This window comes from Neofelis nebulosa, chromosome 4 (assembly GCF_028018385.1).
Source record: "Neofelis nebulosa isolate mNeoNeb1 chromosome 4, mNeoNeb1.pri, whole genome shotgun sequence".
NCBI classification, from domain to species: Eukaryota; Metazoa; Chordata; class Mammalia; order Carnivora; family Felidae; genus Neofelis; species Neofelis nebulosa.
Genome location: NC_080785.1, coordinates 95,781,224 through 95,806,998, shown reverse-complemented (window position 1 = coordinate 95,806,998; position 25,775 = coordinate 95,781,224). Strand labels below are relative to the sequence as shown.

General features: G+C 36.8%; 1 protein-coding gene across 4 annotated transcripts in view; it reads right to left on the bottom strand.

The window, feature by feature from the left end:
* Positions 1 to 25,775, bottom strand: part of CDK13 (cyclin dependent kinase 13) — a 126,573-nt gene that overhangs the window by 75,984 nt on the left and 24,814 nt on the right. For all 4 annotated transcript variants that reach the window (XM_058725461.1, XM_058725463.1, XM_058725462.1 and 1 more), the window contains exons 2-5: positions 23,698 to 24,357; positions 15,163 to 15,333; positions 13,674 to 13,813; positions 11,680 to 11,850 (exon numbers count right to left, since the gene is read on the bottom strand). In XM_058725461.1, the coding sequence (XP_058581444.1) occupies positions 11,680 to 11,850; positions 13,674 to 13,813; positions 15,163 to 15,333; positions 23,698 to 24,357 (1,142 nt within the window). The remainder of the gene's footprint in view (positions 1 to 11,679; positions 11,851 to 13,673; positions 13,814 to 15,162; positions 15,334 to 23,697; positions 24,358 to 25,775) is intronic.

The following is a 25,775-nucleotide window of genomic DNA, read 5'->3' as shown; positions in this document are numbered from 1 at the left end:
AATAAATCTCACTTGGTCATAGTGTATAATCCTCTTAATATACTGCTGAATCCAGTTTGCTAGTATTTTCTAAGGATTTCTGTATAAATATATCTCTGAAATATTGGTCTATAGTTTTCTTATAGTGTCTTTGCCTGGTTTTGATATCAGGATAATGATGTGCTTACAGAATGATTCTGAAAGTGTTTCTCCCTTTTTTTTTTTTTTTTTTTAATGTTTATGTATTTTGAAAGAGAGAGAGGGAGAGAGTGACCATACAACCAAGGGAAGGGCATAGAGAGGAAGAGGGAATCCCAAGCAGGCTCCGAGCTGTCAGCTCCAAACCCAATGCAGGGCTCAATTCCACGAACCATGAGATCATGACCCAAGCAGAAATCAAGAGTCAGACGCTTAACCAACTGAGCCACCTAGGCGCCCCAAAAAATGTTTCTTCGTGATCAGTTTTTTTGGAAAGTTTTGGAGAGGACTGATGTTAATTCTTCAAATGACTGGTAGAATTCACTGTGAAAGCATCTGGTCCTGGGCTTTTTAGTTGTTATTGTTGAAGTTTTTGTTACAGATTCATTTCCTTACAGTTATAGGTCTGTTCAGATTTTCTATTTCTTCATAATTCTTGGAGGTTGTACATTTCTATGAATTTTTCCATTTTATCCAGGTTATCAAATTTGTTGGTCTAAGTTCTTCATTCTCTTTTACGGTATAATACTACTGCACTGCATGGGTGTACCAGATTTTGTTTATTCACCAATCGATAGACATATTCATCAACTGATGTTGGCATTTTCTGGCCATTATGAATGATCCTCCTATGAACATTAGTTTACAAGTTTCTGTGTGGATATATCTTTTTATTTTTCCTGGATATGTCCCAAAAGTTGAAGTTCTATAGCTCATAACTCTTACGTTTAATATCCTGAAAAACATGCCAGATTGCTTTCCAAGGTGGTTGTACCATTTTACAACCCCACCAGTAATGTATGAGTCTCCCACCAGTAATGTCTGAATCTTCCAATCTCTCCACATCTTCTCCAATACATGTCAATATCTATCCTCTTTCTTATGGCCATCCTATAGTGCATATGAAGTGGCATCTCACTCTAATTTTGATTTGCATTTCCCTGACGGCTATGATATTGAACATGTTTTCATGTGCTTATTGGTCATTTGCCTATGTTTTTTTTTTTAAACTTTTTAAATCTTTATTTATTTTTGAGAGAGAAAGAGACACAGAGTATGAGTGGGAGACAGGCAGACACAGAATCCGAAGTAGGTTCCAGGCTCTGAGCTGTCAGCACAGAGCCTGATGCGGGGCTTGAACTCACAAACTGAGAGATCATGACCTGAGCCAAAGTCAGATGCTGAATCGACTGAGCCACCCAGGTGCCCCTATTTGCCTATCTTCTTTGGAAAAATGTTTATTCAGATCCTTTGCATGTTTAAACAGGTTGTCTTTTTATCATTTGGTTGTAAGAGTTCTTTATACATTCTAGATACAAGTTCCTTATCAGATAGATGCTATACAAATATTTTCTCCCATTCTATGAGTTGTCTTTTCACTTGTTCTCAGTAGTGTCCCCTAGAGCACAAAAGTTTCTAATTTTGACGAAGTCCAATATATCTACTTTCTTCTACTGCTTCTGCTTTTGGTGTCTTAAGAAGGCTTTAGCTAACTCAAGGTCATGAAGATTTACTGCTATATTTTCTTCTAAGAGTTTTAAGGTTTTAGGTCTTATATTTAAGTCACTGAACCATTTTGAGTTATTTATTACATATGGTATGAATAAAAGGCCCAATTTCATTCTTTTTCATATCCACTTGAGCCAGCACTGATTACTAAAAAAAGGCTATTCTTTTCCACTGAATGGTCTTGGTATCATCATTGAAAAATCAACTGACCAAAAATGTGAGTGTTTATTTCTAGACTTCCAAACCTATTCTACGGATCTATATATTTATCCTAAAGCCAGAACTACACAGTCTTGATCACTCTAAGTTTTATAGTAATATTTGAAATCAGGAAATGTGAGTATGTTTATTTTTGAGAGAGAGAGACAGACAGACAGACAGAGCGTAAGTGGGGAAGGGGCAGAGAGACAGAGGGAGACACAGAATCCGAAGCAGGCTCCAGGCTCTGAGCTGTCAGCACACAGCCCAACGCAGGGCTCGAACTCGTGAACTGTGAGGTCATGACTTGAGCTGAAGTCAGACACTTTAACCAACTGAGCCCCCAGACACCCCAGTTCTTCTGTTTAAAGATATTTTTTGACTGTTTTACCTCTCTTGAATTTTCATATGTTCTTTCTTTGTCTTTCTTTCTTTCTTTCTTTCTTTCTTTCTTTCTTTCTTTCAAAAGTGTGAGCAGGGTAGAGGGGCAGAGGGAGGGGCAGAGGGAGGGGCAGAGGGAGAGGCAGAGGGAGAGGCAGAAGGAGAGAAAGAGGGAGAGAAAGAGATTCTGAAACAGGCTCCATGCTCAATGCAGAGTGATAAGAGGCTCGAACTCATAACCCTGGGATCATGATCTGAGCCGAAACCAAGAGTCAGACACTCAACCGAACGAGTCACCCAGTTGCCCCTCCATATGTACTTTAAAATCAGCTGGTCAGTTTCTGAAAAGGAGTCAGCCAGGATAGGGACTGCAATAAATATACAAATCAATTTACCATCTTAGTAATATTAAGTCAACAGATCCATGAACAAGGAACGTCTTTCCATTTATTTATGTCTTATTTTTTTTCAGTGATGTTTTATAGTTTTCAGTGTACAAGACTTTTACATTTTTTTTGTTCATTTATTCCTAGATATTTTATTCCTTTTAGGGCTATTACAATGAAACTGTTTTCTTAATTTCACTTTGGACTGTTCATTGTTAATATACAGAAATATGACAGTTTTTTGTGTATTGATCTTGCATTCTGCCACCTCAATGAACTCATTTATTAGTTCTGAGTTTTTTAGTAGATTCTATAGGATTCTCTATGAAGAGAGAGTATGTGTGTACGTACGTACGTACATACACACACACACACACACACACACACACACACACACACCATGCACACATTAGAGATAGTATTATTTCTTCCTTTCTAATCTGTTTATCTTTTATTTAATTTTCTTGCCTAACTGCCTTGGCAATGCTGAATAGAGGTGGTAAGAACAGACATCTTGTTTTTCATAGATGCCCTTCATCAGGTTGAGACAGTTACCTTCTTTTCCTAGTCTGTTCTATTCCTGCTTTATAAATTGGCACAGCCTTTCTGAAAAACTTGGTGACATGTGTCAAGAAATTTCAAAGTTCAAATCCACTGACCTAGTAATCCAATTTGTATTAATCTATTTAAGGGAACAATCAGAGGTGAATAAAAGTTTTATGTACAAAGTCACTAAAACAGAAGGAAATCTGGCTCCAGTGTCTAGGAGAACTGTGTATGACATGCAATGCAAATGCAGGGGAGCACCATGTGAAATCAGAAATCATAGCAGTGACATACGAGACTTTTTCCCTCAACCGTATGGTGACACTTTGCCACAAACATTTACTATAGAATATTGTTTTTTGCTGATTTTTAAGAAAATTCCAAATTAAAAGATTACACAAATTCCATGATTAAATAAGTACTAATACTGAAAGTATTATAGCTTAATTTGAATATAGTAATTACAATTGCAGCTTTTGGCTGTCCAGCATATCATATTATTTTTAAGTACCAATACTATTTTGTTGGAATGATACCATTATTTCAGTATTAAGGTTTTTTTTTTTTAACCTGAATATAAAATATTTACATTTTGAGATGGAGATCAAAGACTGTAGTTTTTATTTTATAGTGCATATAATTGCAAAAACAAAGTCTTCTCTGCCCAGAGAATTATAAACTGCTTTAAATTTTTAATTGAATATTATTACATTCAGTCAGAAAGTATCTTTCCATAAATTCATAATCCTCAGTGGGAGCAAGAAAATAAAGCAAAACTTTTGTTGCAAAATAGTTCATACTTTAGTTCAAAAATTTGAGGAACGGTGAAATATGAACACCAGAGTACTGAAATTAATACAAGTAATTACATCCCACTCTCCTTTCATACTTGAAACTGCAAATCTAGAAGTACAAGAAATATTTTCCTTGAAACAAAAACTACCCTTTGCTAACACTTAAAGACTGAAAAACACACAAAAAGGTTCAAAGATTCCCCTCAGTTATTAAAAAGATGAGACTGCCTGAAGATAAAGAAAATTAAGAAAAAAATTTAGAATTAGTTTAGCCTCCCTCCATTTCCCCAGATTATTTCAGAAAAAGCTCATTCAGCATCTCTAAGATTTTGCACAAAAATCTACCTATGACTTATGGAAACCACTTAACCCTGTTTCCTTAAGGAAGTAGAGCCAAGTGCTTTGTGCTATGGCTTCTGTTATAATAATGCAAATCTTTATATATATTTGTTTCTATTTTATTTATATTTATTGATTTTATTTATATTATTTATTATAATATATTTACACTATATATTTATATATATTGTTTTTACTATGTTTTTATATTTTTTTAAGTTTTTATTTTTTTAATTTTTTTTAAATTTATTTATTTTGAGAGAGAGAGAGAGAAAGAACTAATGGTGGGAGGGGAAGGAACAGAGAGACACAGAGAGAGACAGAGACAGAGAATATTCCATCCAGGCTCTGTAGCCTTAGCACAGAGACCAACACAGGGTTGGAACTCATGAACCATGACATCATGACCTGAGCCAAAGTCAAGAGTCAAAGGCTTAACCTACTGAACCACTCAGACACCCCAAAAGAGAGAATCTTAAGCAGACTCTAAACTCAAAGCGGAGGCCAACTTTGCGCTTGATCTCACAACCCTGGGATCATGACCTGAGCTGAAACCAAAAGTCCAACACTCAACAGACTGAGCCACTCAGGCACAAAGTTTATATTATTATGTTAGCAATTTTACTTGATTTTTGTGTTGTTTACAATTTTCAAATTTAAATTATTGTTAAGTATTTGGTTTTACTTTGTTGTTTTAGTTTCATCAATTCTAATATAAAATATTAAATCAAAGTTTCCATACTGTCTTTCTGCTCCAGGACAGCAATCACAATTGGAATAATGGTACACAGCTAACATGATCAGGATTAGAACCCAAAGACTTCAGATCTAGTTCCCTTTTCACCAAATCAGTCTGCATCATCGTGGTTCTCACCAGAAAGAATAGATTCATGGGGCACCTGGGTGGCTCAGTCAGTTGAGCATTCAACTCTTGATTTTGGCTCAAGTCATGATCCTAGAGTTGTAGGATCGAGCCCTACATTGGGCTCTGCTCTGAGTGTAGAGCCTGCTTAAGATTCTCCCTCTCTCTCTCTCTCCCTCTGCCCCTCTCCCCTGCTCACACACTGTCTCTCTCTAAAATAAAACAAACCAAATTTAATAGATTCATTGAAAAAGGATTACGTATCACCTCACACCTATTAGAATAGCTATTATCAAAAAAGACAAGAAATAAGCGTTGGCGAGGAGTACAGGGTACCCTCATGCACTGTTGGTGGGAATGTAAAATGGTGCAGCCATTATGGAAAACAGTATAGAAGCGCCTCAAAAATTAAAAGTAGAACTACCATATGATTCAGCAATTCCACTTCTGGTTATTTATCCAAAAGAAATAAAAATCTAACTCAAAAAGATGCATGTACCCCCATGCAACATTACTTACAACAGCCAAGACATGGAAACAACCTGTCTATCAAAAGATGACTGAATAAATAAAATGTAGCATAACTATATGGTATAATATAATTCAGCCATAAAAAAGAAGGAAATCTTGCCATTTGCAACAATGTGGATGGACCCTGAGGGTTTTGTGCCCTGAAGTCAAACAGAGAAAGACAAATATCATATGATCTCACTTATATGTGAAATTTAAAACAAAAACAAGAACAAAAAACCCCCCAAACTCATAGATAATCTAAAGAACAGACTGGGGGCGCCTGGGTGGCGCAGTCGGTTAAGCGTCCGACTTCAGCCAGGTCACGATCTCGCGGTCTGTGAGTTCGAGCCCCGCGTCAGGCTCTGGGCTGATGGCTCGGAGCCTGGAGCGTGTTTCCGATTCTGTGTCTCCCTCTCTCTCTGCCCCTCCCCCGTTCATGCTCTGTCTCTCTCTGTCCCAAAAATAAATAAAAAACGTTGAAAAAAAAAAAAATTAAAAAAAAAAAAATAGCCTTTGAAAAAAAAAAATAAATAAAAAAAATAAAGAACAGACTGGTGGTTGCCAGAGGCAGGGGACAAGAGGTGGGCAAAATGGGTGAAGGGGATCAAAAGATAGAAATTTCCAATTATAAAATAAATAACTGTGTGCATGAGGGTGTAATACACAGTATGGTGACTATGGTTAATAATACTGTATTGTATATTTGAAAGTTACCAAGACAGTAGATCTTAAAAGTTCTCATCATGGGGTGCCTAGGTGGCTCTGTCGGTTAAGCATCCAGCTCTTGATTTCAGCTCAGGTCATGATCTCAGAGTTGTGAGATCATGCCCGGTCCCCCACTCCCTCTGCTCCTCTCTGACTCATGCTCACTCCAGCTCATGTGCGCTCTCAAAAAAAAAAAGTTCTCGTGAGAAAAAAAATGTAACTGTGTAGTGATGAATGTTAACTGGATTTATCACGGTGCTCATTTCACAATATATGTAATACCAAATCATTATACTGTTAAAACTAATACAATGTTATGTCGATTTTATCTCAATAAAATAAATAATTCTGAAAGAGGATTATGTTTTAAATTCCATACTCCTTGACATACTGTAGTATATTTAATAGCTGGCATCTAAATGTAACTTCCCCACAGTAAAACACATTATGTATCATGATTCCAGCAATTACAAACAGGATTATGGTGGGGGAAAAGATGAGGAAGCAAATAGAGGAAAATCTATGGTTTGTAAAATATGGTGATAGACATTGTGGGGGAGACACAAAGCAAAAAACAAAGGACTGAGGAAACTTATAATCCAGTAAGGAAAATAAATAAGGACCATAAATATGATACAAGGAAAATTCTGACTACTGTATTCTTTTAAAAAGTATTGGGGCAATATAGTGCTGGAAGTTCTAGCATCAGCAATCAGACAACAAAAGGAAATCAAAGGCATCAAAATTGGCAAAGATGAAGTCAAGCTTTCGCTTTTTGCAGATGACATGATATTATACACGGAAAATCCGATAGACTCCACCAAAAGTCTGCTAGAACTGATACATGAATTCAGCAAAGTTGCAGGATACAAAATCAATGTACAGAAATCAGTTGCATTCTTATACACTAACAATGAAGCAACAGAAAGACAAATAAAGAAACTGATCCCATTCACAATTGCACCAAGAAGCATAAAATACCTAGGAATAAATCTAAGCAAAGATGTAAAAGATCTGTATGCTGAAAACTATAGAAAGCTTATGCAGGTAATTGAAGAAGATATAAAGAAATGGAAAGACATTCCCTGCTCATGGATTGGAAGAATAAATATTGTCAAAATGTCAATACTACCCAAAGCTATTTACACATTCAATGCAATCCCAATCAAAATTGCACCAGCATTCTTCTCGAAACTAGAAGAAGCAATCCTAAAATTCATATGGAACCACAAAAGGCCCCGAATAGCCAAAGTAATTTTGAAGAAGAAGACCAAAGCAGGAGGCATCACAATCCCAGACTTTAGCCTCTACTACAAAGCTGTCATCATCAAGACAGCATGGTATTGGCATAAAAACAGACACATAGACCAATGGAATGGAATAGAAACCCCAGAACTAGACCCACAAACGTATGGCCAACTCATCTTTGACAAAGCAGGAAAGAACATCCAATGGAAAAAAGACAGTCTCTTTAACAAATGGTGCTGGGAGAACTGGACAGCAACATGCAGAAGGTTGAAACTAGACCACTTTCTCACACCATTCACAAAAATAAACTCAAAATGGATAAAGGACCTGAATGTGAGACAGGAAACCATCAAAACCTTAGAGGAGAAAGCAGGAAAAGACCTCTCTGACCTCAGCCGTAGCAATCTCTTACTCGGCACATCCCCAAAGGCAAGGGAATTAAAAGCAAAAGTGAATTACTGGGACCTTATGAAGATAAAAAGCTTCTGCACAGCAAAGGAAACAACCAACAAAACTAAAAGGCAACCAACGGAATGGGAAAAGATATTTGCAAATGACACATCGGACAAAGGGCTAGTATCCAAAATCTATAAAGAGCTCATCAAACTCCACACCCGAAAAACAAATAACCCAGTGAAGAAATGGGCAGAAAACATGAATGGACACTTCTCTAAAGAAGACATCCGGATGGCCAACAGGCACATGAAAAGATGTTCAACGTCGCTCCTTATCAGGGAAATACAAATCAAAACCACACTCAGATACCACCTCACGCCAGTCAGAGTGGCCAAAATGAAGAAATCAGGAGACTATAGATGCTGGAGAGGATGTGGAGAAACGGGAACCCTCTTGCACTGTTGGTGGGAATGCAAATTGGTGCAGCCGCTCTGGAAAGCAGTGTGGAGGTTCCTCAGAAAATTAAAAATAGACCTACCCTATGACCCAGCAATAGCACTGCTAGGAATTTATCCAAGGGATACAGGAGTACTGATGCATAGGGGCACTTGTACCCCAATGTTTACAGCAGCACTCTCAACAATAGCCAAATTATGGAAAGAGCCTAAATGTCCATCAACTGATGAATGGATAAAGATATTGTGGTTTATATACACAATGGAATACTACGTGGCAATGAGAAAAAATGAAATATGGCCTTTTGTAGCAACGTGGATGGAACTGGAGAGTGTGATGCTAAATGAAATAAGCCATACAGAGAAAGACAGATACCATATGGTTTCACTCTTATGTGGATCCTGAGAAACATAACAGAAACCCATGGGGGAGGAGAAGGAAAAAAAAAAAAAAAAAAGAGGTTAGAGTGGGAGAGAGCCAAAGCATAAGAGACTGTTAAAAACTGAGAACAAACTGAGGGTTGATGGGGGGTGGGAGGGAGGGCAGGGTGGGTGATGGGTATTGAGGAGGGCACCTTTTGGGATGAGCACTGGGTGTTGTATGGAAACCAATTTGACAGTAAATTTCATATATTAAAAAATAAAAAATAAATAAAAAAATAAAATAAAGAACCTGATTTCATTGAAAAAAAAAAAAAAAAAGTATTGGGGCGCCTGGGTGGCTCAGTCAGTTGAGCGTCCGACTTCGGCTCAGGTCATGATCTCATAGCTTGTGAGTTCAAGCCCTGCGTCGGGCTCTGGGCTGACAGCTCAGAGCCTGGAGCCTGCTTAGGATTCTGTGTGTCTCTCTCTCTGCCCCTAACCTACTCACATTCTGTCTCTGTCTCTCTCAAAAATAAATAAACATTAAAAAAAAAATTAAAACAAAAAAAGTATTAAAGTATGAACAGGCTATAGTAAGCAGAGTTTAATTACCAATCCAGCAATTAGTTATTCAGTACCTTCTATGGCCTAGTCACTGAGCTAGGTAAGGGTTATAATAATGAATAAAACAGGTATGGTCCCCATTCTCATATGGAGATAAAAGTAAATAACAAATCAGTAGTTATTCTGGAAAAAGTTATGAAGAAAAAAACTAAGGCTTTTAAATTGCCTGTGTCTCCATTCAGCTGAAAGTGGTCCATCCAGTTAGGCTTCACTGATGAATAAAGTAACATTCAGTCTGTGACCCAGAGGATGAGAAAACAGTCTTTCAAATTGTGTGTGCACACGTGTGTGCATGCATGCATGCATGTGTGTGTTGAGGGTAGAGAGGTTTAAGCCCAGGGAAGCAGCATATGTAAAGACTTTAAGGCAGCGAAGTGCATTGGCATATGTGACCTATATGACTGAAGCTTGGTGGACAATCAGAAAAATGGCAGAGATGGGGTTAAAGAAATAGGCAGGGATATGATCCCCCAAATCAAAGCAGCAGGAGGTTCAGGGTATGTTGGAGGAAGAACAAATATATTAATTTTGGCTATAGTATGACATTAAGGAAAAATATTTACATACAACACTCATATATAAGATCTTAATTTAATCCTTACTACACAGTAAGAAAAATAATGTTTCCTTTAATGGATGAAGAGGTCACAAGGGCTCAGATGGGCTAAAGATCTTGCAAATAAGGTTGCACTGCTCGTAAGCAAAGTCACAAATCTCAGACATTCCAACACAAGTCAAACCAGTATCCTTTCTACTACACAATAAGAAACGATGAAAAATAGAAACTGGATTAAAATCAAGCTAAGGAATATTGGTGTTATTGTGGACAACAACTAATGAAAGTGGTATCAATTAAAAAGATGATTCTAGGGACTTAACCGCTCAGTCCGTTAAGCATCCAACTTCAGTTCAGATCATGATCTCATGGTTCACAAGTTCAAGCCCTGCATCGGGCTCTGTGCTGACAGCTCAGAGCCTGGAGCTTGTTTCAGATTCTGTGTCTCCCTCTCTCTCTGCCCGTCCCCTGCTCAACGTTCTGTTGGTCTGTCTCTCTCAACAATAAATAAACATTTAAAAAATTTTTAAAAAAAATTCAAATTTTCTACATAGTGCATACAGAATACTTTGAGAAGAAGTTCCTTTCTACAAAGTAACTATTATGTATTAAGTCACTCATTTTTTATACTGTTCCCCAGAAGACTAAGATTGTGTGTGTGTGTGTGTGTGTGTGTGTGTGTACAGTTGCGGATGGGAGGGGGTTAAGTACCATGTTCAATCAGAACACCTATTTTAATCTATCTTATCTTAGATTTGAAAAAGAATTTTGCTCTTTGAAAACCACAGGTTATAATGAAGTCAACTTTGGTTCCAAAATCTTAAAGATCCTAAAACCTACTGGAAGTAGAGCCTTTTACCTACCATATGCCTTATGATAACTACTTTAATGAGCATGCTAATTTCTTTTTAGTTTTTCTGCTAAAAGCATATACCACTATAATTCATTAAAGGCAATTTCAGGTAAGATTTTGCCTCCACACGTTCAGAAATAACATAAATGCCTACCATAAAGTTTCCTTATATGTTAAGGCATTAAAACATTTTAAAAATGTAAGATAAGCATATATTCTATACTACTATAAACTATTTCTCATTTTTTGTTGTTGTTGTTTTTTTTTTTAATTTTATTTATTTTTGGGACAGAGAGAGACAGAGCATGAACGGGGGAGGGTCAGAGAGAGAGGGAGACACAGAATCGGAAACAGGCTCCAGGCTCCAAGCCATCAGCCCAGAGCCTGATGCGGGGCTCGAACTCACGGACCGCGAGATCGTGACCTGGCTGAAGTCGGACGCTTAACCGACTGCGCCACCCAGGCGCCCCAATATAAACTATTTCTCAATAACTAAAAAATGAAGATTAAAAATTATACATTGATGCTCCAAAAAACTACTACTACTAAATATGTGTAATACCGATAAATATGTTTTGTTTCTTAGAGGACTCAAATATCACTAAAGTAAATAAATAATTCTTCAACTCAACTACATCTAAAAACAGAGTATGATATTAATGCAATAGTTTTATGTACCTAGTAATTACTCATATAGTCAATACCTATGACAAAATCTGCAAGTTAGCAACATCATGCGTATGCAGAACTGGTTATGTAAATATGCACACATACCTTTATCCTTCTTAAAATCCAAAGCATCTTCTTTATCAGTCACTATTTCCTTCATATTGATAATACTCTGGTGGGTAAGCTGCCGGAGAATTTTAATTTCTCGAATTGCTGTAATTGGAAAGCCTTCCTTTTCATTATCTAGACGTACTTTCTTTAAGGCTACCATTTCTCCTATAAAAATTAAGTAAAATCAAGTTAGCAGCTGACAAAACCAAATGACATTTTTCTTAATTTTAACTTTATTTTAATTCAAAATTTCTGTTCCTACCTTTTACTACTCACAAAATATATTTTAGCTTTCAAAGTACCAATGATAATGTTCATAGCTCAAGAAATTAAGTCTCTAGTTAAACTATCCAAACTGTGGAATACTATATAACTGTTAAAAAGGATGGGGTGTAGGTCCATAAGTATTGTTACTGTATGCTCTGTATGATATATTAAATGAAAAAAGCAAGATGATGAACAGTAGCTGCATTACACTACCATTTTTAAAAAGTGAAGGAGGGGATGGAATGCCTGGATGGCTCAGTTGGTTAACTGTCCAGCTTGATTCCATCTCAGGTCATGATCTCATGCTCCTGAAATCAAGTTCTGCTTTGGGCTCCACACTGAGCACAGAGCCTGCTGAAGATTCTCCCTTTTCCTATACCACCACCCCTCGGCTCATGCTCTCTCTCCCTCAAAAAAAAAAAAAAAAAAAAGGTAGAGAGGAGGTTAAATTTATATAATATGCTTATACATACATAAAATCTCTCAACAGATGAGAAGATTCTATACATTAAGCAGGTGACAAAATGTGCTCGGACATATTAACTTGTCCAAAGCTGCCCAGCCCAGCAGTGAGACATGGATTCAAAATCTGTTTTAGCTATCTCAAAAGTATGTGCTCTTCCCACTACACTAAACGACTTTATAATTCAGATATGAGTGAGTACTATCTCAGATAAGATCTCACTATTAAAAGAACACACACACACACAAATCCTGTAAGTAAAAGTTAACTATAATAAAGGTTTGTTGGGGCGCCTGGGTGGCTCAGTTGGTTAAGTGTCTAACTGCAGCTCAGGTCATGATCTCAGTTTGTGAGTTAGAGCCCCACATAGGGCTCCATGCTGACAGCTCAGAGCCTGAAGCCTGCTTCAGATTCTGTGTCTCCCTCTCTCTGCCCCTCCCCAACTCATGCTCTGTCTCTCTCAAAAATAAATAAATGTTAAAAAAAAAAAAAAAAAATTAGAAAAAAAGGTTTGTTCATTCTACTTCTTTGGAGAAAAAAGGAATTCTGTACTTACAAATTTTCCAAAAGAAGGATGTTTATCCTTTTAATCATTAAAACTTATTTAATTCTCTTTGATGGAAGTCTAAAATAAAGTATGATTCCTTATTTGTTAAACAGCTTTTAAAAGCTACAATTTAATCTCTTTTTGATAATGCAGAATCACCAGTATAAATAGTATTACTGTATGCTGTAACCGTGTTCCAGAGTTTCCAGGCATAAGGTAGTCTAGTCTCCCCTATACTAAATGGCTTCAAATAGCTATGCTATTTTAATCTATTGGTTTATTTCAACAAGGAATTATAAGTAAAGATTAAACACTGGCTCTAAGAGTTATTAGTAAAATATGTAGCCTCTGCACAGTTACTTTTTACTGGCTGCAAAACCTTTAAAACTGTCTCACAGGTTCCTGATTATGTTCTAAAAGATTAAGCTGCCAAATATGGCCTCCAAAGGGTAACTTTGACAGAAAAAAAGAATATTTTGCTAAAAGCAAAAGTGCTGCATAAGGCTTAATTCAACAAAATTTACTACTAAGGCTAATTAAGGTCAAGATACTTTTTTCCCCCTGATTACTAACAATGTAAGAATTTATTCACAATTGAAGAAATCTAAATCCCACCATGCTACACATCACAAATACTAAAAAACCACTTTAAAAAACACAAATTAAGTACATTCAATAGATCCAAAGATCCACAGTATTTGGCATACTTACCAGTGTCTTTATCCCTGGCCTTGTAAACTTGTCCATAGGTACCTTCTCCAATAATTCCGATGATATCAAATTTATCCACGCAGCGTTTTCCCCAGTCAATATCTTTTTCTTTGATTTCACCATAGCGAGGCCCACATATTCTATCAAATATAGTTCTTAAGTTTTTATATACAATCAAGCAAGTTGAATAAACTGTTTAATATTTAATATCCACCCTCTCCCAAAAAGTATTATAAATTATCATGAAAGTCAAGGCATCATTTCTCCATGCTGACTCTTCTTCTATAGACTAACAAACTGGAAAAAGAACTAAGGCTTATATGAAGAACTTCCAGATTAATAAAATGTAATTTTTCAATGAGTGGATAAAACCAACACTGATACAAAGAGTCAAAGTTCTCTAACCAACCTTTAGGAAATTTTCCTTTTCATTCATCATCTATATATATAATACATATTATATATATATATATATACAAAATATATAAAATGCTTCCAAAAAGCAAGTTTGATAATGAACATCACCAAAAATCTAACTATAAAGCTTACTGACAAATTTAGACTTACAGCTAGATGAAATTATCTTAAAAATGGAAATACTAGAAAGATGTTTAGTCCAAGAGAGTAAAAAAAGTATTAATATAATCAACTTCCAGGAATCCATACTTTGTGGCTGTGTGTGTGTTATATATGACAAATATTTGACATTCTTCAAAAGATACATAATTTAATAGTCTTTCAATATTCTGGTATGTAATAGAAATTCAAGTAAAGGAATAAAGCTACAATACTCAGAAAGACTTTTAAAAGTTTTCTAGTTTTCTACTCTATACTAGAAAATTGCCTCATACTCACACGAGGCACCTGAACAGCAATTCTAAAATCAGATCTAACTCAAAGTCTTACTCACACTTTCCCTTGGTTAAGTAGAAGTAAAAAAAGAAATCAACATGCTCACTTCTTAACTGATGAACACATTTCAAGGGAGTTATCTCTAGGCACTTACTTGAAGCTAATTTAGGATACAGATTTCAAACCTTCTTCCACTCCACCTCTTGCAAAATGAAAAATGCATTTAGTTATAGGAGCAAATGGAGCTAAAAAGCAAAGAAAACATAGCAGCTTGCCCATTACTAATTTTGTTTGGGCTCACTGAATGCTGACTTCCACCTTCTCCAATTTCAGTGTTTTGTGTTATTTAAAAACTTAATTATAGAAATTATCTTTAACATATAATACCCCAAGAAATTAATACATTACAAACCATGAGAGAAAATTAAATTTAGTTTTATTAGTCATTTTGAATAGGTATGCAGGGAATTATGAATTTTTTTTCAAAACTCTAGTAGAATTTATTCATATACTTAAGTTTAAAGAATAAATATACTTTTTATTATTTTAAATCTTAATTTTTTGTGTTTTATGATTTTATGAGGACCCAGAATCATTTCTGGTCAATTTAAAAGCAGGTAGAAAGCAAGCAACATACTTAGGCCTCCTTTTACTATGTAACTGTGTTGTTGTTTTCTTTTCTTCTGGACTCTTTGAGAGATCATCTCCTCCTGGTAGCTCAGGGGGCAGTGGTAAATCAGCAAGTAAACATCGTAGTTTCTTCTCTACTTCTTTTTTAACTGCTTTTACTGAAATATTTCCTCGTAAGCTAAGGAAGAAAGGAGTCAGACAAACAAAACACATTTATTTGAGAAATAATAATCAGCCATGTCTTACACTTAAGTAGTAATGGCAAAATACTAAACTAAGTTACTTTCCAGCTAAAATAATAAACTGTATTCAATTGCAAAATACCAAATCTGGGGGTCAAAATGATTAGATAAAAACTAAGGAACCTAAACAAAGTATGAACTTTAGTTACAATAATATTTTGATATTTGTTCACTGATTGAAACAAACATACCATATTAATGTAAGATGTTAATACTGAAAAAACTGAATACAGTATCTATGGGGACTCTCTGTAGTATAATTATAATTTTTCTGCAAATCTAAATCTGTTCAAAAAATCGTATATTTTAAAGATGATTTAGAATTACTATGAAACTGTAAATTAAGACTAAAAAAATCAATTATTCATGCTTCACAGAAAAATTCATTAGTTCTGTGATAGCATCCTGACTCTGTTGGAGAGACATAAAGAGGTTTTATAGAAATAAATAACACTACATGGGGCACCTGGGCAGCTAGTCAGTTGAGGGTCCGACTCGTGATTTAGGCTCACGTCATGATCTCAGTGTTCGTTAGTTCAAGCGCTGCAAACACAGAACCCACAGGATTCTCTCTTCCTCTCTCTCTGCCCCTCCCCCGCATGTGTTCTCTTTCTCTCCCATAAAAATAAACAAACATTAAAAAAAAAAAAGTCTCGGGGCATCTGGGTGGCTCAGTCAGTTAAGCATCCAACTCTTGATTTCAACTCACATCATGATCTCATGGTTCGTGAGTTCAAGCCCCGCATCAGGCTCTGTGCTGACAGTGTGAATGAAGCCTGCTTGGGAGTCTCTCCTTCTCTCTTTGCACCTTCTCTACTCATGCCCTCTCTCTCAAAATAAATAAATAAACTTAAAAGAAAAAGTCTCTTATTAAATAAATAACACTAAATGGAGTTATTTATCTTGCCCATTTAAATAACCACGAACAACTAGTTTAGCTTTGCCCTTTTCCAGGGTTAATTTTCTTAAATTGGATAATGACTCTCAAATATTTTTAAGGTTCTAGCTTACGGAAATTACAGGTCAAAATTTAAGTTGTTTGTATTGTACTTTTTTGAATGCATAAAGAACTCTGAATTTTAACTAGGTAATCTGATTATTTTAAACCTCCCAGTTACTAAAAAATCTGCTTAAAAATATGACATTTCTTGGGGCACCTGGGTGGCTTGTCAGTCAAGCGTCAGACTTCGGCTTAGGTCATGATCTCACAGTTTGTGGGTTCAAGCCCTGCATCAGGCTCTGTACTGACAGCTCAGAGCCTGGAGCCTGCTTTGGATTCTGTGTCTCCCCCTCTCTCTGACCATCCCCCACTCACACTCTGTCTCTCGTTCTCAGAAAATAAATAAAATGTTGAAAAAAATTTTTAAAAAATGACATTTCTTGAAAGAAAATCTTATAATGATAACAAAATTTGGACTTCACACACTTTCATAGCAGTTATGAGTCCGATAATGAAAAAGTTTAGTGAGACTACACCACTGGGGTCGGAAATTACAAATGACATTATCAATGTAAATCATTAATTATAACTTCTATTCATGTTAAACAATATTATTGTACAAAGGCACACTTTAATACCATCTGATAAAAACCATTTATCAATAACTACAATAAAATTGTGCCTTTTCTCCATAGCCCCGTGTTACTCACCAGAAGGTTCTTTAACAGAGAAAACATGCTCAAAAGGAAACTAGTTTGCAGTTTTATTTTTACAGTAATGGTACATAGCCTCCTTTTCAATGTTAATGTCCATACGTTCAATTGATTTTATGCTTCTATGTACTAGATGTTAGGTAAGGCACTGGACTTTAACAATAAAAACTATAACAAATATATTAAGATACAACTCCTGGGGCACGTGGGTGGCCCAGATGGTTAAGCATCCAACTTCAGCTCACGTCATGATCTCATGGTTTGTGAAGTTTGAGCCCCACATTGCGTCTGTGCTCACAGCTCAGACCCTGGAGCCTGCTTTAGATTCTGTGTCTCCTCTCTCTCTGCCCCTCCCCTGCTCACGCTCTCTCTCTCTCTCAAAAATAAACAAACATCAGGGGTGCCTGGGTGGCTCAGTCAGCTGAGCATCCGACTTCAGCTCAGGTCAAGATACAACTCCAGGGGCGCCTGGGTGGCTCAGATGGTTAAGTGTCCAACTTCAGCTCAGGTCATGATCTCATGGTTTGTGAGTTCGGGCCCCACATTGGGCTCTGTGTTGACAGCTCGGAGCCTGGAGCCTGCTTCGGATGCTGTGTCTCCCTCTCTCTCTCTGCCCCTCCTCTGCTCACACTCTGTCTCTCCCTCTCTCTCAAAAATAAACATTTTTTTAACATTTAAAAAAAATAAAAATAAAATAAATAAACATCAAAAAAATTTAAGATATAACTCCTCTCAGAAAGGAACTTAGACAGACTTTTGGAGAACATAGTCAAGCAAGCAGTAGGATAAAGTACTACACAAATGGAGTCCTAGAGTAATGTAGCTAAAGGGTCGCTAAATCAGGATTGAAAGATAGTAAAGGCTTCTTTCTAAAAAGGTACCACTTGAACTGTGCCTGAAAATAAACCTATTCCAAATAATTCTTAGAAAACTGTAGTCTCAAAAAACAAAACAAAACAAAACTGTAATCTCTTACTTGTAATTAGTTTTCAGTCAATAATTCTCATTTGTCTGAAGATTCAAATCAACATTTTTAGAGGAAAAAACACAAATCTTAACTTTACTTATAACTTAAAAATTAAAAGACTGCCTATATTCATATATATGTTATGAACTACCAAATTCAGCAAGACTCCCAGGCTTCAGAGAAATGAAATACTAACTATCCAAGAATAATACTATATAATTAAAAGCATCATTATTTTTATTGAATACCTACAATAACCAAACAGGAAGCATGACATTTTTAATAGCTCCCATATACTACAGCAACAAAAACAATAAAATGCCTTAACAAGAAATATACAAGGCCAATAGAAGAAAATTTAAAAATATGATGAAAATAAAACTGGATCTGAATGAATGGAAAGAAACAATGTTTTTGTACGGGAAACTGTAATGCTGTAAAGCTATTAGTCTCCAAATTAATCTACTACACTCACTAGAGTCCCACACAAAACACAAGCAAAAAATTTTTTAATATAACTTGACAAGCAGCTTATAAAAATCTAAGAATAAAGACAAAAATCTGCCAAAAAACACTTCCAAAAAACAATAATGAAGTGATATTTGCCTTGTCCTGTGGTCAACCTGTTTTAAAAGATCCCAAACTAGGGGCACCTGGATGGCTCAGTCAGTTAAGCGTGACCTTTGACTCAGGTCATGATCTCCCAGTTCATGAGTTCGAGCCCCACATCCGGCTCTGTGCTGATGGCTTGGAACCTGCTTCGAATTCTATGTCTACTTCTCTCTCGGCCCATCCCCCCACTCATACTCTGTCTCTCTCTGTCTCTCTCTGTCTCCCTCTCAAAAATAAACATTAAAACAAATTTTATAAAAGATCCCAAACTAGAAGCCCAAGATTGGCTGAAGTCAAGGAATATATATTATGGTCTACCCAATGTTTTATAAGAAAAAAAAAAAACAAAAACAAAAAACTATGAATTAAATTGTAAATATTTTTAAATCAGAAAATTTACATAAACATTCAGATTTCAGGCTTCTTAAAAAAAAAATCAAAGGCTCTAGCAACACTGGGCTCAAATTCATATACAGTAGCACTGAAGCTGAGGCTGAATAGCAGAGCTATTCACTAATCGGTATTTGAGTCTGAGAACCAATATACTATTCATCTAAAGAAGTCAAAACAAAAAAGTACTGGCAAAGAAATAATAAAACACATTAATAGAAAAGAGGGTCCAGGGGCACCTGGGTGGCTCAGTCGGTTGAGCATCCAACTTCGGCTCAGGTCATGATCTCGCGGTCGGTGAGTCTGAGTCCCACATAGGGCTCCGTGCTGACAGCTCAAAGCCTGGAGCCTGTATGGATTCTGTGTCGCCCTCCCTCTCTGCCCCTCCCCAACTCATGCTCTGTCTCTCTGTCTCTGTCTCTCTGTCAAAAATAATGAAACATTTTTTAAAAAAAAAGAAGAGAGGGTCCAGAAATACAGGTATCTATAAGAATTTTTATATATGGCACCACAAACCAGTGAGCTGGGACTATTCAGTAAGTGATGTTAGAAACAACTAGATCTATCAGCCTACAGGGTGGTAGGGGAGAGCATTTTTCTTCCTCATCTAATAACCAAAAACAAATTTCTGTATGATTTGAGTCAAGCTTTTTTAACTTTATGAACCCATAAGTTTTAAAGGAAAAATGACAGATCTGACTATATTTAAAAATGGAAAACATCCGGGGCGCCTGGGTGGCTCAGTCGGTTGGGCGGCCCACTACAGCATGGGTCATGATCTCGCGGTCTGTGAGTTTGAGTCCTGCATCGGGCTCTGTGCTGACAGCTCAGAGCCTGGAGCCTGCTTCCGATTCTGTCTCCCTCTCTCTCTGCCCCTTCCCTGCTTGCTCTCTGTCTCTCTCTCTCAAAAAATAATAAACATTAAAAAAAAATTTTTAAAAAAGGAAAACATCCATATGGCCAAAAACAAATAAATGTCAAAGGCAAGCAATAGACTCTGAAAGGCAAGATCTTTAACATAAGGAAAAAAAAAAAAGAAAAACAGTATTAAGGAAAAGCCAGCATAAGATATAAACAAGTAGTTCACTGGAAAAAAATAAATAGCCAACAAGTATTCAGAAAGATGCTATCTCAACAATCAGAAAAATGCAAAATTAAATAATCATATATTTTATAGACTGTATAAATTGGCACACAGTCTTATTAAGATACAATTTGGCAGCTTTTATCAGATTTAAATTTTTTTTTTTTTCTCAACATTTTTTATTTATTTTTGGGACAGAGAGAGACAGAGCATGAACGGGGGAGGGGCAGAGAGAGAGGGAGACACAGAATCGGAAACAGGCTCCAGGCTCCGAGCCATCAGCCCAGAGCCTGACGCGGGGCTCGAACTCACGGACCGCGAGATCGTGACCTGGCTGAAGTCGGACGCTTAACCGACTGCGCCACCCAGGCGCCCCAATCAGATTTTAAATGTGTATACTTCAACCTTATAACTATCCTACAAAAATTGCTCAAACGTACATAAAATATTAATATAACGAGTGTGATAGCAAACAATTATTATAAATCTAAGTATCCCTTAACCAATAGAATAGTTAGTAAGAGCATGATTTACCATTCCTATAGACAGGAATATTGAACCTATCCATATACCAATATGGAATGATCTCCAACATATTAAATGAAAAAAAAAGTCGAGTATTATGCATAGTATAATCCTAATTTCCTTTAAAACAAAACAATTTATTATATGAAAGTATATAGTTAACAGTCTATCTTGTGATTTTTAAAGAGTAATAAATTCCGGGTCTGAAGGAGAAGCAAAGTTCAAAGTAACCCTAAAAGATATTACTTGGCTAGGAAGTACTCAAAACCAAACAGGTCATGTCAAAAGGACAAGACAGTCAGCTTAAGGAGTTCCCACTGACCAAGGACAATGGAGCATCAAAAGAAGAGTGACTGACTGGTGTTGAATTGATCTGTGGCCACACATGTTAGTAGTAGTAGCCAGGGGTCTTAAAAACTTCTATATCCATGAAATGTGCAAACATATTCAAAGAAAGAAGAACAGAGACACAACAGAAAAGCAGAAGAGACCAAAAAGAATACAGGTCAAAAAAATTTTTGATGATAAGCATGACATATACCAACATCTCATTAAAAATGGACGCACACTGGGGCGCCTGTGGCTCAGTCGGTTAAGCGTCCGACTTCGGCTCAGGTCATGATGTCGCGGTCCATAGGTTCGAGCCCCGCATCGGGTTCTGTGCTGACAGCTCAGAGCCTGGAGGCTGTTTCAGATTCTGTGTCTCCCTCTTTCTCTGACCCTCCCCTGTTCATGCTCTCTCTCTCTGTCTCAAAAATAAATAAACGTTAAAAAAAAATGGATGCACATGGAAAACAGTATGGAGGTTTCTCAAACAACTAAAAACAGAACTACCCTATGACCCAGCAATTGCACTACTAGGCATTTATCCAAGGGATACAGGTGTGCTGTTTCAAAGGGACACATGCGCCCCCATGTTTATAGCAGCACTATCAACAATAGCCAAAGTATGGAAACAGCCCAAATGTCCATCGATGGATGAATGGATAAAGAAAATGTGGTATATGTATACAATGAAGTATTACTCAGCAATCAAAAAGAATGAAATCTTGCCATTTGCAACTATGTGGATGGAACTTGAGGGTATTATGCTGTGAAATTAGTCAGAGAAAGACAAAAATCATATCACTTCACTCATATGAGGACTTTAAGAGACAAAACAGATGAACATAAGGGAAGGGAAACAAAAATAATATAAAAACAGGGAGGGGACAAAACAAAAGAGACTCATAAATATGGAGAACAAACTGAGGGTTGCTGGAGGGGTTGTGGGAGGGGGGATGGGCTAAATGGGTAAGGGGCATTAAGGAATCTACTGAAATCATTGCTTCACTATATACTAACTAGTTTGGATGTAAATTTAAAAAAATAAAAAATAAAGTTAAATCAAAAAAATAAATAAATAAAAAATAAAAGACGCAAAGCTAAATGGGGATTGTACACATCCGAGATCAGAACTTTAGATTCTATTGTTCAATAAATCAGTCAATTGTCAAAAAAAAAAAAGGATGCACAAAAAATGCCCTCCTTAAAGCATTCACCTGCATACATCTTGAATTCTTGAAAATACCACCAGTAAAAATTTATCTCCATAGGATATATGAAAAATAGAGAATAACCAGTCTCACCAGCCCAGAATTACTAGATTCTTGGCAAATGGGTTATTTTCTCACTAATGAAGTGACTCAGTTCTGCATTCATGCCTCTCTGCTGGAGAGTCCATTCCACAACTCATCAAAATTACAAATCACTACTCTGTTTATGAACCTTCAGTGTTCCTAGAGAATAGTGAAACCTGTAAATACCATAATTAGAGTGGTATAATTGGAGAATACCTGATTATATTGGATGAGTTCTCCTGGCAACATTTTTGATTGTAGAAAAAAGACATTATAGTGGACACAAAACACATGAATTATGATTTTTTTGTTTTAAATTATAAAATGTTCATAATGCCAGCCGAAGTGAGCACTTGAAAGACCTACCCACACAGCATTCTCATCCACTTGTTTCCAAATTCTATAAAGATGTCAGCTAGGAAAACTGCTCATATAGTTGCTTTTTAACAGAAAATGAGGGAAAAACAGCTCTAATTTCTCCATAAAAATAAAAATGAAAAAGGTTAAGTGGTGTAACAGACAGACATTACACAGTAGCATAATGCTTCTATCCTAGCATATGTTTCAGAAATATTCTTAGAACCACATTTACTTTACAGACACTCTTATCTTCATCCTCTAAAAAATAAAATGTTTCAAAAAAAAGTCATACCCCCAATATTCATAAAAGAATCTGTAAACATGTTAAAGGAAAGCATAACCACATTGAGTTCTCTGTAATACATAATGAATCTCCAATTGCACAAAATTAAAAGGGTCAAGAAAAGTCTAAAAAATAATAAATTCATAAAGCTACCCAGAGTGATAAATGTATAAGGCCACAGAAGAAACCTAGAAATAACGAATATACCTGCTTTAATCACCCAGGACAGAGTCTCTCATAAATGTCCTGTTTCTGATACTGTCATTTAAGGAATATTAAATCAAAGAAAACACAGTACTAGCATTTCTAATTCCCAAACTCAATCGGAAATATACATTGTATTCCGAACCCAACAGCAAATTTTTCCTGGAATTCTTAGCATAAACTATATTTTCTCATCTTACAAGCAGTGTGCTTCATTTTAAAGTGTACATAATAAAGATAGTTTACTTACTTATGATTTTTTATAACCTTTTTATGGGGGGGGGGAGGGCATTTCAGGTAATTTCTCACTCCAAACTTACATTTCTTTTTTTAAACTGTTAGTGACAAGGGCGCCTAGGTGGCTCAGTCAGTTAAGCGTCTGACTTCGGCTCAGGTCATTAACTTGCGGCTTGAGAGTTCGAGCCCCGAGGCTGGTTCTGTGCTGACAGAATGCTTCACATTCTGTGTCTCCCCCATCCCCTCTCTCTTTACCCCTCCCCCACGCTCATTTGCTCTTGCTCTCTCTCTCAAAAATAAACAGTAAAAAAATAATTTCAAAATAATAAAAATAAACTGTTAGTGACAAAACTTTTTTGCACTTACCTATCGGCATCTTTATCTTCAGGCAGCATGGGAGGCAAAGGTAACGGTGGTAACGTAGAGGTCACTAAAGCCACATGTTGCTCCTTCTCCTTGGCTCCTAAACTTGGTGTAAGTGGTTTGGTTTTCTCTTTAAGAGATACTGGTTCGTCCTTTGTAGCAGCAGACTTACTCTCCTTCCCAACTACAACTGCTTTCTTGGCGGCTTTATCTACAATCAAATTATTGTCCACCTTGGTTACCTGAAGAGGTGGCTTTGTTTTTGCCTTGTCGTTTTTTAAAGTCCCACCACTTGACGGAGAAGGTGCGTGTTCTGTTTTCAGTTTCTTCACATCCTTCACATGGTTTGTTTGAGATGCACTGGCACCCGTCTCCGTGCTCCCCTTCGTAGGTGTAGAAGTGTTGGAGGCTTTGGCAGCTTTGGCAGCAGCCTCAGCAGCCTTAGCTGCTTCTGCAGCTTTTGCGGCTTCTGCAGCTCTTGCTGCCTCTGCAGCCCGTGCTTTTTTATTCTTGTTCAACTCGGCTGCCAGGCTACTCTTCAGAGTTAGTGTGCTAGGAGAAATGCTAGAGTGACGGCTTCTGGATCGAGACAACCTGTGCCTGCTACGAGATCTTGAATGCCTAGAGGAATATGGGCTTCTGCTTCGGGATTTGGCAGAACGTCTGGTGGAAAATAATGAAGATTTAGTCAGGAATTCAGAAAAGTTCAGTCTGAAATTTACAAAAACTACTAACTCAACCCTGTTACATAAAATAGAAATTTATTAAATTTCAAAATCATAATAGTTTTTTGGGGGGAGACTTTTTTAAAGACAGAAAATGCTTTTAAGCAGATTATTATCTATCTGGTAGCTAAAATTTTCCTGAAAATAGACTGTCTTCATCCTGGTCTAGCCTATGAATGCTCAAAGGTGAGACTGGATGAAAGCAGATCTCTGGTAGAAGAAATACTCTAAGGATTAGGAACAAAAGTGTGATGAAGCATCACTGCTGTCTTTAGAAAAGAGAAGTACAGGGGCGCCTGGGTGGTTCAGTTGGTTGAGCATCCGACTTCAGCTCAGGTCGTGATCTCACAGTTCATGAGTTTAAGCCCCGCGTCGGGCTGTGGCTGACAGCTTGGGGCCTGGAGCCTACTTCAGATTGTGTCTCCCTCTCTCTCTGCTCTTCCCCTGCTCACACTCTGTCTCTCAAAAATAAATAAAGATTAAAAAATAATTAAAAGAAAGAAAAGGAAAGGAAAGAGAAGTACAGGGGTGCCTGGATGGCTCAGTCGGTTGAGCGTTCAACTTCAGATCAGGTCGTGATTTCAGGTTCGTGAGTTGGACCCCGTGTTGGGCTCTGTGTTGACAGCTCACAGCCTGGAACCTGGAGTCTGCTTCAGATTCTGTCTCTGTCTCTCTGCCCCCCCCCCATGCTTACTCACTCTCTCTCTCTAATTAAATAAACATTTTAAAACATTAAAAAAAAAAAAAAAAGGTCTTTCTGAGGTCCCTGGGAGCCTCCTGCTTTAAAAAAAAAAAAAAAGAAAGAAAAGAGAAGTACACAACAAGGGTACACCAATGGTAGCAGTAGCAGGGTGAAGTCTGACCAATCTTTCACCAAAGTCTAATCTCTACATCTGTAAAGCTTCCTCACCCCACAAATTCAGTAGTCGGTAGTGCTCTGTCTACAGCAAGAGTGAAAAAGACAATGCCTGTCATTGGGCAATAAGTAAAAGCAGTCTCTAAATCTTGGTAACTACTCAATAATGACTGCAATTCACTTTTCAAAAAATACTGGAAAATACAAAAACTATCATATATATTTAAAATACAGTGACAACCAAAATTCCTATAAAACAAATGCAGCACAGCACCATGTGAAAGGAAACTGAAGTTTTCAAATCCTCACCTTATCAAAACTAAAAACAAGTATCTACAAGACAAAGGCACTATGATAGTACTCTGACATGTTTACCAGGTCTCATTTTAATGCTCACATCAATCCTAGTGAAGTATCTACAGTTAACAGATTAGAAATGTAATCTAAAATATTATCTTACCTAAAATCAATCCCATACTCATCAGTAGTTGTACTGGTTA